We start from the raw sequence: 15,996 nt of genomic DNA, 5'->3' as shown, positions 1-15,996 counted from the left end.
AGCATTCCCCAGGTGTCACGAGGTTACCGATTGAGCCCACCTGCCGGTCCCCGGCAAGAATGGTCAAACAACAATTGTTAAGTGCCTGAATCGTGTTTGCCTGAGATTTCGCTGACCAGGAACCAGAGAGGCCACATAAGAAGTTGTAAAATACGGTGTCTTCTGAGATCTAGGTAAGCGACCAATGTTTGTAAATACGTTACGGTTAGTTATCAACTGTAGCTAGTTAGCTCCACAAGGTGCGCTCGGGCTGCTATTATGACACTGACTTGGATAGAAGGGATCCAGCTTTTGTCAGGTTAACGTCAGACTTTTCATAGCAGGTTAGAATAATTTACGCAGCAGGTTAGTGTAATTATGTTAAGGTTAGGAAAAGGGTTGGTGTTAACTAAAATACAAAACATTTTAACTTTTGAATTCAATTTGACAAAAGATGGATCCCGTCTAGCCATGACCTTATCCCACCTTCTAAACTAGGGCAGCTAGTTAATTAATTCGATTCTCAGCTCTCTAAACTGGAACATGCCATGTAGGTCAGCGTAATCTATTTAAAATATAAATACGTTTCAATTCAACTACGGTTATTTAGAAGCATTACACTTGCATACAAGACATAACCTAAACCCACGGCTATATTTGCAGTGTTTTGAAAGATATGTATGTATGTATGTGTGGTATTATGGTGATTTACAGTGGTGTAAAAATACTTAATTTTTTGGGGTATCTGTACTTTATTTATATTTTTGACCACTTTTACTTCACTACATTCCTAAAGAAAATGCTCCATACATTTTCCCTGACACCCAAAAGTACTCATTACATTTGAATGCTTAGCAGGACTGGAAAATTGTCTAATTCACACTTATCAAGAGAACATCACTGGTGATCCCTACTGCCTCTGATCTGGCGAACACACTAAACACATGCTTCATTTTGTAAATCATGTCTGAGTGGATGAGGTGCCCCTGGCTATCTATACATGTTTGCTTAATATAAGGAATTTGAAATGATTTATACTTTTACCTTTGATACTTAAGTATGTTTTAGCAATTACATTTAATTTTGATACTTAAGCATATTTAAAACCTAATACTTTTAGACTTTTACTCAAGTAGTATTTTACTGGTTGACTTTCACTTTTACTTGAGTCATTTTCTAATAAGGTATCTTTACCTTTACTCAAGTATGACAATTTGGTACTTTTTCCACCACTGATGATTTATGAGGCTACCATTGTAATTTAAAATAGCTTACTAGAAGACATGCAACTATGGCCACACATTACCTTTTTAACTTTAGGTTTAGGTCAGCAAGTTCAGAGCTGGTCCAACATCAACATTGTTGATAGGGAAGTGAAAAGTTTGAATCTAGTTTTGTTTTAAACTGGTTACTTCTTAGATGATCACCTTATTATTTAGGCTTTTAGGTTTGTCATTGTTTTACTACTCTGCATATCACAAGAAGGAAGAGGGGCAATATAATGCCTATTTTACATTTTGATATATGTTTGTTGCAAATTCTTGGTCTATGAGTCAAGATAGTGTAGACATTTTTATTATTTAATTATTCATATTATTATGATAATATACACTGAGTGTACAAAACATTAACACCTTCCTAATACTGCTATGCACCCCCCTCATTTTGTAGTCAGAACAGCCTCAATCTTTTATCTTGCCCCTTCACCCTCTGAATGGCACACGTACACAATCCATGTCTCAACTGTCTCAAGGCCTCCCCTTCATCTACTGTACACTGGTTTGAAGTGGATTTAACAAGTGGCATCAATAAGGGATCATAGCTTTCAGCTGGATTCACCTGGTCATTGTCATGGAAAGAGCAGGTGTTCCTAATGTTTTGTATGCTCAGTGGATAATACTTTTAGATCTTTCAACATCTAATCTCAAATGTTTTGTGTGTCTACTACTCTACAGCTACTGCGACCAAACCACACATACCTTGGAATTTCCCTCCCACATATTCAGCTCTCCCCTTCCCATCATCAGCTCTCCCCTTCCCCCTCCCATCATGGCTACCTCTATGGACCAGTCCACTCTTCTAGAAGACGAGCTCACCTGTCCCGTGTGCTTGGACCTGTTCCGGGACCCCCACCTGCTGCCCTGCGGCCACAACTTCTGCCTGCTGTGCATCCGCCGGCTCAAACGCCAAGCAGAGCGAGGCCGCTTCCGTTGCCCCGAGTGCCGAGAGAGCCACCGCTGCTCCGCGGCCTCCCAGAAGAACTTTAAGCTCGCCAACATCGCAGATGACTTCCGCTGCAGGGGACGGGTATGTGCTCTCTGGGGGCTGTATTCATGAAGTGTCTCAGTGGAGGAGTACTGATTTAGGATAAGTTTAGCCTTTTACATGGACAGGAGGGCCCTGATCCTAGATCAGCACTCCTACTCTGAGATGCTTGAAACACATGGCCCCTGGTCACATTAGCTGTGGAGCGGTAGCTAAAAGCACCAAAGAAAAGTTTCTATGAATTTTAAGGCCTATCACTCTGATGACCTTAGTTTAAGGAGTATTCATCTCTACAATAGCCTGCTCTAGTGATTCATAGCCTATAGGCCCCACCCAACAAACACGCTACCTCTCTTCCTCTTCCTTTCTCTATGATGTCCAGGCAGTAGCATCAAGACAACAACAACCAGACGGCAGCCCGACAACGGCCAAGACCCCCGTGTCCGTGCCGTGTGACTACTGCTCTCCAGGGGACACTAGCGAGGCGGGAAAAGGGGAACCTGGGGCTGGAGTGGTGGTAGAGGTAGCGGTCAAGACGTGTCTGAAATGCGAGGTGTCCATGTGTCAGGTAAAGATCTGGGAGGCCCACACATGGAATAGTGCTATTCCCAAGAGCTTTTTTTTTGAATCCATAATTCCAAATGCACCCATGGTAAAGCATTGTGGAGCAGAAATATTCTAATATTCTTATTCTGTTGTCTAAGCAGTCTTTTTATTTTTATTTTTTATTTTTTTGCACAGCACCAGTATTCTCAACACATTGAAGTGTTGCATGTGCATAACACTGTCTTTTTTTAATATATTTTTTTAAAGCTTTGTTTTTATTTTACATTTTCAATCAGCAGGTAAGTCAAGACAAACATTAACTGTTTCTTCATTTTTGTCCATTTCAGGAGCACATGAAGCCCCACCTGGAGCTGCCTGCGTTTAGGGAGCACCCGCTGACTGAACCCCTGGGGGACCTGAGGAAGAGGAAGTGTCCCCAACACGATGAGATGTACCGCTATTACTGCATGGACGACCGGGTGTGTGTCTGCAACGCCTGTACCATCGAGGGGGGCCACGCCGGACACACCATCAAGACCCTGAAGAACACTATGAAGGATCTGAAGGTAACGGCTCTAAAGTTATAAAACCTATAAAACAGTGGCTAATAGGTTAATCACTGTGTGTTTAAGTCACGGGCACAACTTTCACTGGGGACAGTGTGTTTATCTGACTGGATACCCCCACTTCTAAAACCAATATTGCACCCCTGGTTTAGGTTACATATCGTTATGGAAGAGTGGTAGAGTTAAGAGGTCTCTGTTTGTTGGTCTACTGGTCAGGAGGGGGATGTACAGGACTAAATGAAGCACTATAAAAATGAAAGACCCTCACTTAGAACACACTCGCACACAAGTAGTATGTACTCCCTATCACTTTCGATCAAACAAAAGGTACACACACACAGAACACACCTCTATACTCTAGACTAGGCCTCCACAGAATGGCAATTGATGAGTCTAGAACACAGGGGAATGTCATTGTCACTGCTGTTGTCTGACATGGTTGAGCAAATGAGAGACAATGAGTGAGTCCAAAATGTCACCCTATAGCCTAAATAGTGGGAAGAGAGATCCCATAGGGCTCTGGTCAAAAGTAATGCACTATAATGGGAATAGGGTGCCATTCGGGACTGAGACAAAACATGATGTGATCTCATTGTTTGAATGAATTGATCAAGCTGCTTCCTGAAGTGACTTGTCTGAACCAATGTGAAAAAGGGAGACATTTCCAGTTGAGTTCACCATTTACCCTCACTATAGTCTTGTTGTCATAGTGAATGACTCCCCTCCCTCAAACCCACTCTCTCCCTCTGTTTCTCTCTCTCCCAAACTCCCACTCTCCCTCTGTTCTCAGGGCTCTCTGGAGAACCAGCTACAGAAGGTGGACAGGAAGCTGAACAAAGCAGAGAAAAATCTCCAGGAGCAGAAGGAACAAGAACGGCTGAACAAGGTGATATTGCTGATTTAGGATGAGGGCAGCCGGTGATTGTCACGCAAATAACTGCCGGTCTCACGGTAATTGACCGTTAATTAATATAAACACATTTCCCATCTGCTGGCTTCCACACATAGCCTATAAGCCAATGATGCAGAACTTTGGATATCTACAGAAAAATTTAATATAGCCTACACCATCACAATAAATCCATTATTTATTTTAGTCTAAAGAAAAATGATATGAAGAAAATGAAGTCTATTTCAGAAGAACAGAACAGAAGAGCATAATCTGAGTTGTCTTTATGTTAGGCTGTGATATGGCTGTGGGCTACACTAGTTCATTTAGCAGACAAGATTTGTTTAGAATTCCGTGGCATTATTTTATAGTGAAAAATACAGTTGAACATGGCTGAATAAAATAGGAGTGCGCACATGGGGCTTTTCTGTGTTGAGCGGTTAACAAAGAAACCGTTCCTCCTATATGCTTCATTTAGAGTTATTTATGCAACTTTAGTTGTTCTACAAACGTTGGGCTATATGTTTTGATTTTTAATACATTCTAAGTCGCATCAAAGGCATGACCTCTGCTTTGTTTATTGCTCAGGCTGTACACACTTAATCAGTCTCTCATTCACAATTTATCAAGCACTTGATAATGCCACCATTTCCCGGCCGCATCCTCTTTGTGTGGCCGTAATGCCCCCTAAAAAAATCCATGCCTTTTTTGGCCGTTGTGCCCTTGTGCTGAATATAATAATTATAATTCCCTTCTCCCGGCTTCATGCTCCAAAGCACCTCACTCACATGGCTCTCTCAGATTGCTCAATTCTTATTAGCCAATGCCCGTCACGTGATCGGGTCTTTCTCACAGGCTAGGTGCATATTGAAGACATTAGAATAACTGTCCACATTTACTTTTTGGCAGACTATTCTTGATTTAATCTTGTCTTTACATATACTAAATCATATAAGTGTGAAATTAGTTTTGATTTAGAATGGACCATTATCATGCACCCGTCTCGAAACAGGGGCAGCGGGAAAAAAATACATGTCAACTATGCTCTTAAATAGCGAATGGAGGACGCTTTTCACGTGGTTCATTTTCATGCCAGCCAGGTAAGCTATACTCCTGTTGTAAATATAAGCAATGTGCTTAATATTAGGAAAGTTGAGAAATAAATATAGTATGCCTAGCCTATAGAAAGCTGATGGGATCCTGCTATTTTTAATAGAGGTCATCACTCTGTTCTCACGCAATTGCATAGCCTATAGAAATGTTGCGCAACATGAGCTCAGTGTGTTTGATTAGATTTTCGATTACATTTGCATTGATGTCAGAGTGATTAGAGGGACAGTAGAGTGCTGAGTATCAGGCAGTTGGCAAGTTTGGTAGGCTACTAGTGAACATCAGCAACAACAGAGTTTGGAGAAGCCTAATTACAGTGACTAAACTGTCACATGGAATTTGACTGCCATCATGACTTGTGACCACCCGTGTGGCGGTAATATGCTCACCGTAACAGCCCTATCTAGGATCAGTTTTGCATTTAAGATTGTAATGAACATGATTATGGACAGGTGTTCGCACCTGATCCTTGATCAGCACTCCTTTCCATAATGTAAGATGACATGTATTTGTATTGTTTACAGAGCTGTATATTTATTTACATTTGTTGTATTGAAAAATATATATATATATTTAATCTACACTGCTCAAAAAAATAAAGGGAACACTAAAATAACACATCCTAGATCTGAATGAATGAAATATTCTTATTAAATACTTTTTTCTTTACATAGTTGAATGTGCTGACAACAAAATCACACAAAAATAATCAATGGAAATCCAATTTATCAACCCATGGAGGTCTGGATTTGGAGTCACACTCAAAATTAAAGTGGAAAACCACACTACAGGCTGATCCAACTTTGATGTAATGTCCTTAAAACAAGTCAAAATGAGGCTCAGTAGTGTGTGTGGCCTCCACGTGCCTGTATGACCTCCCTACAACGCCTGGGCATGCTCCTGATGAGGTGGCGGATGGTCTCCTGAGGGATCTCCTCCCAGACCTGGACTAAAGCATCCGCCAACTCCTGGACAGTCTGTGGTGCAACGTGGCGTTGGTGGATGGAGCGAGACATGATGTCCCAGATGTGCTCAATTGGATTCAGGTTTGGGGAACGGGCGGGCCAGTCCATAGCATCAATGCCTTCCTCTTGCAGGAACTGCTGACACACTCCAGCCACATGAGGTCTAGCATTGTCTTGCATTAGGAGGAACCCAGGGCCAACCGCACCAGCATATGGTCTCACAAGGGGTCTGATGATCTCATCTCGGTAACTAATGGCAGTCAGGCTACCTCTGGCAAGCACATGGAGGGCTGTGCGGCCCCCCAAAGAAATGCCACCCCACACCATGACAGACCCACCGCCAAACCGGTCATGCTGGAGGATGTTGCAGGCAGCAGAACGTTCTCCACGGCGTCTCCAGACTGTCACGTCTGTCACATGTGCTCAGTGTGAACCTGCTTTCATCTGTGAAGAGCACAGGGCACCAGTGGCGAATTTGCCAATCTAGGTGTTCTCTGGCAAATGCCAAACGTCCTGCACGGTGTTGGGCTGTAAGCACAACCCCCACCTGTGGACGTTGGGCCCTCATACCACCCTCATGGAGTCTGTTTCTGACCGTTTGAGCAGACACATGCACATTTGTGGCCTGCTGGAGGTCATTTTGCAGGGCTCTGGCAGTGCTCCTCCTGCTCCTCCTTGCACAAAGGCGGAGGTAGCGGTCCTGCTGCTGGGTTGTTGCCCTCCTACGGCCTCCTCCACGTCTCCTGATGTACTGGCCTGTCTCCTGGTAGCGCCTCCATGCTCTGGACACTACGCTGACAGACACAGCAAACCTTCTTGCCACAGCTCACATTGATGTGCCATCCTGGATGAGCTGCACTACCTGCGCCACTTGTGTGGGTTGTACACTCCGTCTCATGCTACCACGAGAGTGAAAGCACCGCCAGCATTCAAAAGTGACCAAAACATCAGCCAGGAAGCATAGGAACTGAGAAGTGGTCTGTGTTTACCACCTGCAGAACCACTCCTTTATTGGGGGTGTCTTGCTAATTGCCTATAATTTCCACCTGTTGTCTATTCCATTTGTACAACAGCATGTGAAATGTATTGTCAATCAGTGTTTCTTCCTAAGTGGACAGTTTGATTTCACAGAAGTGTGATTGACTTGGAGTTACATTGTGTTGTTTAAGTGTTCCCTTTTTTTTTGAGCAGTATATTTTCATGTCTGAAGATGAGGAAACTTTTGATCACTGATTAGTTAGATTTTGGTTAAACACACACCTACCTCTCAACCCTCTCCCTCTCTCTGTGCAGAGGTTCCTGGAGGACTCAGACCAGCGGGTCACAGCCTTGGGGGAGGTGTTACAGGTCCACCTGGAGGGCTTCCTCACCTCCCTCAGGGACTGTTCCTGCTCCCACGGGGTTGAGTGTGGCCCCAGCATCCAGCGGAACATAGCCAAGGCGGTCCAGGACCAGTCCCGTCTGCAGGATGTCCACAGTGGCATCCAGACCCTCGCCCAGGAGAACGACCCCTTCCGCTTCCTGGAGGTCAGTGCGCGGATAAATTGATATACATGGACAAATGGATGTGCCTTTAACATTCTTTTTAAAACCGTCCTGTTCCTAAGTAGCTTTATTGTTTTATTTTCATGAACTAAATGTTTTTTTTTTTTTTTAATCGGGATTGGAAAAGATGCAGACAATTACATTGATGGAAGCCACAATCCCCCCCCCCCCAATTTTTTTTTATTTTTATAAAATGAATGATGTTATTCTTTGCTTCTCTGATTTGCTGTTTAGGCGTACAAGTCATCAAGCAAAAAGTAAGTGGGTTGTGTGTGTGTCTCCAACTGTCTATGGGCGTTGCGCCATTTGCAGTGTGTTTGTGTGTGTGTGTGTGTGTGTGTGTGTGTGTGTGTGTGTGTGTGTGAGAGAGCTATGTCTATGGGTGACATTTAATTTGTAATGCGTGCGTGTGTCTTTCTCTCTCCACCTGTCTATGGGTGATGTGCCATTGCTAATGCGAGTGCGTTTGTGTGTTTGTCCCAGTTTCTGCAGGCAGTTGAAGAAGCCCCTGTTCCACCCAGAATGTGCTTGCGTTGACTCAGACGGCCTGGCCGAGTCCATGGAGGCTAAACAGGAAGACTTCCTCACTGAAGTACACTCTCACGTCTCTCACCTCATCAACGAGCTCTGTAAGTAACAGACTGCTGTGTGTGAGAAAGGGTAGAGGGAACTACGGTGTGTTGAATAATTTGAATACATTTTCAATTTGTGGGCACAAGCACACAGAAATTATAATCTATCATGTTCACATATGTATGTACAGTTGAAGTCGGAAGTTTACATACACTTAGGTTGGAGTCATTAAAACGAGTTTTTCAACCACTCCACAAATTTCTTGTTAACAAACTATAGTTTTGGCAAGTCGGTTAGGACATCTACTTTTGTGCATTACACAAATAATTTTTACAACAATTGTTTACAAACAGATTATTTCACTTATAATTCACTGTATCACAATTCCAGTAGATCAGAAGTTTACATACACTAAGTTGACTGTGCCTTTAAACAGCTTGGAAAATTCCATAAAATGATGTCATGGCTTTAGAAGCTTCTGATAGGCTAATAGACATCATTTTAGTCAATTGGAGGTGTTCCTGTGGATGCATTTCAAGGCCTACCTTCAAACTCAGTGCCTCTTTGCATGACACCATGGGAAAATGAAAAGAAATCAGCCAAGACCCCAGAAAAAAAATAGTTGACGTCCACAAGTCTGGTTCATTCTTGGGAGCAATTTCCAAACGCCTGAAGGTACCACGTCCATTTGTACAAACAATAGTACGCTAGTATAAACACCATGGGACCACGCAGCCGTCATACTGCTCAGGAAGGAGACGCGTTCTGTCTCCTAGAGATGAACGTACTTTGGTGCGAAAAGTGCAAATCAATCCCAGAACAACAGCAAAGGACTTTGTGAAGATGCTGGAGGAAACGGGTACAACGTATCTATATCCACGGTAAAACGAATCCTATATCGACATAACATGAAAAGCCGCTCAGCAGGGAAGAAGGCACTGCTCCAAAACAGCCATAAAGACCGACTACGATTTGCAACTGCACATGGGGACAAATATTGTACTTTTTGGAGAAATATCCTCTGGTCTGATGAAACATAATGACCATCATTATTTTTGGAGGAAAAAGGGGGAGGCTTGCAAGCTGAAGAACACCATCCCAATCGTGAAGCACGGGGGTGGCAGCATCATGTTGTGGGGGTGCTTTGCTGCAGGAGGGACTGGTGCACTTCACAAAATAGATGACATCATGAGGAAGGAAAATTATGTGGATATATTGAAGCAACATCAAAACATCAGTCAGGAAGTTAAAGCTTGGTTGCAAATGGGTCTTCCAAATGGACAATGACCCGAAGCATACTTCCAAAGTTGTGGCAAAATGGCTTAAGGACAACAAAGTCAAGGTATTGGAGTGGCCATCACAAAGCCATGACCTCAATCCTATAGAAAATTTGTGGGCAGAACTGAATGTGTGTGTGAGGAAGGAGGCCTACAAACCTGACTCAGTTACACCAGCTCTGTCAGGAGGAATGGGCCAAAATTCACCCAACTTATTGTGGGAAGCTTGTGGAAGGCTACAAGAAACGTTTGACGCAAGTTAAACATTTGAAAGGCAATGCTACCAAATACTAATTGAGTGTATGTAAACTTCTGACCCACTGGGAATGTGATGAAAGAAATAAAAGCTGAAATCACTCTACTATTATTCTGACATTTTACATTCTTAAAGTGGTGATCCTAACTGACCTAAGACAGGGGATTTTTACTTGGATTAAATGTCAGGAATTGTGAAAAAACTGAGTTTAAATGTATTTGGCTAAGGTATATGTAAACTTCCGACTTCAATTGTATTTTTGGTTGGGTTTTACAAAAGCCCTTTGGGTTTCCAGGTTCACATCTACATTTATTTTTACCTTGTTTTTTTCTATCTGAACTGTTTGTCTTTTAGTTGTCTTTTTTTGTGTGTTCGACAAATAAACCAACCTAAAGAATGTGGTGTCAAGTGCAAACACTTTTCTCCTCAGACTTCATTGCATGCATGATAGAACAGCAGAATATGTACTGCAACATGTCTTCAACAATGCTGTCGGACGCTCCTCTCCTCCGTTTCATCAACAAAACCAATAACAAAAGGCGCTGAGGCGAACAGTGGCACAGTTTCACCAAATGTGGATTCTACCTTTAACAGTTTTGTCTTCTACCAGGTCCCGTAGTACGGGAAGAGGAGGACAGCGGAGGAGAGGAGGAGGAGGACGAAGATGATGATGACAGCAGTGATGGAGATGAGCAAGAAGAAGCTGAGGAGGAGATGAGGAGTGAGGAAGAGGAGGCTGTACACGACCAAAGTGAGTCAGCAGACGAACTTTACAGTCCTGAAGGTCAGGAAGACGAGGAAGAAGAAGAAGAGGAAGAAGAGGAGATTCATTCAGACTGATGAAATGACATCCATTTAAGTCTGATTTTCAGTCAAAAAGTCATGCATTGATGTCAGTGGGAGAATGTGTGGAAAGGCTACTTTGGATTTTTCCATAAATTACCAAAAGAACCATTTTGGGAAACCTTTTAAATATTATACATCAATGTTTAGAAGATATGTTTGTGTGCATCCCAAATGGCACCCTATTTCTTACTACTTTCGACCAGGGCACTATATAGGCAATAGGGTGTCATTTGGAACGTAGACACTTTTTTTTTTTTTTTATTTATTTTTTTTAGTTCAAGATTATACTGTAATAACTAAACACTTGAAACTGGGCTTGTCATTCTAACCTCATACGGTTTTGTTTTTGACTAAAGCGCTTTTGATGTGCCCAACCTCTCTTTTGCAGACCTGGGTTCAAATAGTATTTGATTTTAATTTTTAATTTTTTTTCAAATACTTTTCTGCATTTGCTTTGTAATGTAATCTAATATAGTTTTTCGATCTATTATATTGCTTCCATTAAGCCTGGCAAGCTTGATCAAGCACTGCTAGAAGTATTTGTAATAATTTCACCTAGTATTTGAACCCAGGTTCGGGCTGTATTATACATCCAGGGAAAGCCACATCTTAAGTATTTTTTTTGATTCTCAGGAAGATGTATTATAAGGTATTTATTATTTGATGGCACTTTGATAAATAATTATACATAATATAAATAATTAAAAGGTATTGCACTGACCACTTGCAGAAATCAATATCTTCATAAACTACAATGGGCTACCTGACTAATTATACACCATTAGTGCATTTAGTTAGCATGGTCCCAGATCTGTTTGTGCTGTCTTGCCAGCTCCAATATGAATGACCATCAGAGTTGGCAAGACAGCAGAAATAGATCTGGGACCAGGCTAGCATTTAGGTGTTCATGTGTAACCAGACAAATGTGAGTGCATGTCCTGACTGAATTCTGATTGATGTGAATTTTATACCAATGAAAGTTGGATGATAGAAGACTTGTGGATGAGTGTGAAGCGTGGGTGTGTTTTTCAAAAGCTCTTTGAAAGTTATGTAAAAGTTGGTGAGCTATATGTTTATCAGTCTATCGTTTAATAATGAATTGTTCATACGGTATTATGTTTCATCAGTTGCACACCTGGGTTGTATTCATTAGGCACCAAATGTGGGGAAAAAACAGACTGAAACAGGGAGAGATCTACCAGAACTGGTCCAATAAGTAGCCCTTGTTCTCCTTTTCCGTTTGGAAACGGTGTGCACTAATGAACACAACCCATGTCTCATAGTTCTGAGAAATATTTGAAAGCCTACTTCTAGTGCTTGTAGCAATAGATAACTTGTTACTTTAGACATGTTTTGTACCGTTATCAATTTATACAGTTCTGCAAAGAACATAGTGATAAATTGCTTTTTTGTCCTGCAAGGGATTTAAAAAAATTTGATCTGAAAAAGCTATAATATTTTGGGGGGATTTTCATACTGGTGATTTTGAATGTGGTAAAATTGTCATTCTATCCAGCCAATAAACTCAGCATGAATGTTATAATAGCACATTGCATTCATATGTATAACATTTCATTGGCTTCTTTCAGACCCCCACATTCTTTTACATTATACTGTCAAATTGCATTTGGATTAATTATTTTCTTCCTTTCACTTTTATGAATTCTTGAAACTATAATTCCAAGTAATGTCTAATATGTCAGCCTGGCCTCAAAGATGTAACAGTCAATGCAAATCTGTGACACAAATATAGTTAAATAAAGGTTAAATTAAAAAATAATACCCATTAAACCTAGTTGTTAAACAGGGAAACAGTTTTTCCACCATTCTTTTTTCCCATAAGGGATTTTAGAAACACAATAAGGGCTGTATTTCATGTAGTCTTACCTTGGTGTAACGTTTTGATAGCAATGTAAATCTTTCGCAGACAAGATGAATTTTATCAATATATTCGGCTCTATTCACTCAGATTCCAAAATGCTAATTCACAGAGTAGACATGTAAAACAAATCCCTGCAAGCTCCTGCACATCGTCTATAGCTGACACCTTTGCTAACAGGTATTATGTAAATGTAAAACTTGTACAAGACAGTTCACAGAATTGTCCATTTAAATAAATGTAGCCAAACTATCCATTACTGCATTTAACTAACATTAGATAGGTAATCCAGAGATTCTTTCTTTTGCCTTGATTCTGCAGTCTCGTCCAGATCATCATGGCATTTGTAGTTCTTTATGATAGCCACATTAGCAGCTAATTAGCATTTCATTTTTGGGGGGGTGAATACAGAAAATAAACATCACCTTGTCCTAGAGAGATTTACATGGTTATCAAAACATCACACCAGGGTAAGCCTACATGAAACACAGCCCTTATTTAAGTGTTTCTAAAATCCCCTATGGGAAAAATGAATGGTGGAAATACGATTGGAACCATCTCCCTGTTTGACCGCTGGTTATTATGACTCATACTGTGGTAGTCTATTTGTATGATATGTTTGGTATGGTTACATAAGACAGAAGGTTACTTAATAAAACATCTTAAGGATCTGACCCTTTTTTTCAATTTGCTGAATTCGACCATTAAGCCAAAAACAAAAGGAGGGAGGTTGGCCTGGGAGTATGGGTGGTTGTATAACGTGAATGTTCGAATCACATCACAGACAATTTTAGCAACATTGCAACTACTTAGCATGTTAGCTAACCCTTCCCCTAACCCTAACTCCTAAATGTAACCCTAAACTTAACCCAGCTAACGCTAGCCACAAAGATAACATTAGCCACAACAAAGTGCAATTAGGAACATATCATACTTATTGTACACTGAACAAAAATATAAACACATGTAAAGAGTTGGTCCCATGCTTCTTGAGCTGAAATAAAAGATCCCAGAAAGGTTCCATACAGCTTATTTTTCTAGAATTGTGTGCACATATTTGTTTACATCCCTATTAGTGAGCATTTCTCCTTTGCCAAGATAATCCATCCACCTGACAGGTGTGGCATATCAAGAATCTGATTAAACAGGATGATCATTACACAGGTGCACCTTGTGCTGGGGACAATAAAAGGCCATACTAAAATGTGCAAGTTGAGGGAGCATGCAAATGGCATGCTGACAGCAGGAATGTCCACAAGAGCTGTTGCCAGAAAATTGTATTTCATTTCTCTACCATAAGCTGCCTCCAATGTCATTTTAGAGAATTTGGCAGTACGTCCAACCAGCCTCACAACTGCAGACCATGTGTATGGCATCGTGAGTGTGAGCGGTTTGCTGATGTCAACATTGTGAACAGAGTTCCCAATGGTGGGGGTGGGGTTATGGTATGGGCAGGCATAAGCTATAGACAATGATCACAATTTAATTTTGTCGATGGCAATTTGAATGCAGAGATACCGTGATGAGATCCTGAGGCCCATTGTCGTACCATTCATCCGTCGCTATCACCTCATGTTTTAGCATGATAATGCACAACCCCATGTCGCAAGGATCTGTACACAATTCCTGGAAGCTGAAAATGTCCCAGTTCTTCCATGGCCTGCATACTCACCAGACATGTCACCCATTGAGCATGTTAGGGATGATCTGGATCGACGTGTACGACAGTGTGTTCTAGTTCCCGCCAATATCCAGAAACATTGCACAGCCATTGAAGAGGAGTGGGACAACATTCCACAGGCCACAATCAACAGCCTGATCAACGTTAAGTGAAGGAGATATGTCATGCTGCATGAGGAAAATGGTGGTCACACCAGATACTGACTGGTTTTCTGATCCATGCCGCTACTTTTACGGTATCTGTGATGAACAGATGCATATCTCTACTCCCAGTCATATGAAATCCATAGATTAGGGCCCAATGAATTGATTTCCTTATATGAACTGTAACTCAGTAAACCTTAGAAATTGTTGCATGTTGTGTTTATATTTTTGTTCAGTATAATTTGTAACATATCACATGAAATGGATGATGGACATCCACAAATTATTACATGCCATATGAAACGTATGAAAATGCATAGCCATTTCAAGACAACTCTGATAGGCCTATAAAGTATTTTTCTCAAAGTTGCCCGGATGTCACATGTCCTACTTATATCAGTACACTCATAACAACTTAAGCATTAAGAAACTTCTATTCGATCCAATAAACCTCATGTAGCAAATAAGCCATGCATTTTTTTTTTGTTAACAAAATTCGGCACTCATTGACCTCCATACAAAACTCCTTGCTTGTTGGGCGCAACAACAAAACAAGTTACCTGCTGGAGGGAGACAGATTTTTTGCCGAGTTGAGCCTCTCTTCCTCTCTGTCTGCATCTCTGAACACCCGTGTATAAACGGAAGACGGATGTCCACACCATTGCAAATGATAGTTCTTCAGTATTTAAAAAACATTTCCAACACTGCCAGCCTCGATAGTCACCAAGCCTCAGTGTGAAAGAGCAACATATCATGATCTGATGATCCCATATATCCACTGGAAACGTAAAAAATAAACAAACAGCCGTCTGTCCTGAGATAACTGGCGCGGAAACTGAGGGCACGGAATAGGCTAGTTGATACAATGTTGCACGTTTTCTAGAGACAGTTTCTGGCCGGACACAATTGATGACTTGATAAAATGTTGCACTTCACTAACAATAGCTCAAGTCAAGACAGATAGAAAAGAGAGGAAGAAAGGCGGAGTAGATAGATTGTGATTGAAAGAACAGGAATTGTCATCAGGATACATTTTACTGTTTTTATTTGTCCGCTTTAGGCCTATGTATTTTACTTAGTTGACGATGGAAGTTATAGGCCTACTGCTGCATTGGCCTATACTAGGCTATGTCTGAGTTCGATGCGCTCATTTCTTTAGCCGCCAATGGACCCCAGTGTATCAATGTGTCCATATGGCATAGAATGGTCCTGTTAGGGTTGAACTGGCTATTTGTATGCATAACCTTTATAATATACTGGGGAAGCTATGCTAAGTACATAAACTACGAGTAAATCATCTGTTGAAGACAAGAACTACAACCGGCAACAGGAAGTGCGTCACGACGCTGGGATCAGCCTACACGCCGACGACAGGAGGAGCAAGTTTAAATCACGCTCCTCCTCCCTCGGAAAGGTCGGCATTGAATAGAATTGAATAGAATGTGACGCTCTCTTCTTCTGTTTTGCCCTGCGAGG

General features: G+C 41.4%; 1 protein-coding gene across 1 annotated transcript; it reads left to right on the top strand.

Moving 5' to 3' along the window:
* The first annotated feature begins 18 nt into the window (after nucleotides 1-18).
* LOC106577949 (E3 ubiquitin/ISG15 ligase TRIM25) lies at nucleotides 19-13,370 on the top strand. Its single transcript, XM_014156428.2, has 9 exons — nucleotides 19-173; nucleotides 1,935-2,286; nucleotides 2,627-2,812; nucleotides 3,138-3,356; nucleotides 4,147-4,242; nucleotides 7,614-7,847; nucleotides 8,100-8,122; nucleotides 8,349-8,494; nucleotides 10,582-13,370. Exons 2-9 carry the CDS (start codon nucleotides 2,029-2,031, stop codon nucleotides 10,809-10,811), a joined length of 1,392 nt encoding a protein of 463 aa, XP_014011903.1. The 5' UTR covers nucleotides 19-173; nucleotides 1,935-2,028; the 3' UTR covers nucleotides 10,812-13,370.
* The last annotated feature ends 2,626 nt before the right edge of the window (nucleotides 13,371-15,996 follow it).

This window comes from Salmo salar, chromosome ssa18 (assembly GCF_905237065.1).
Source record: "Salmo salar chromosome ssa18, Ssal_v3.1, whole genome shotgun sequence".
NCBI classification, from domain to species: Eukaryota; Metazoa; Chordata; class Actinopteri; order Salmoniformes; family Salmonidae; genus Salmo; species Salmo salar.
This window is presented reverse-complemented; position numbering and strand designations above follow the sequence as displayed.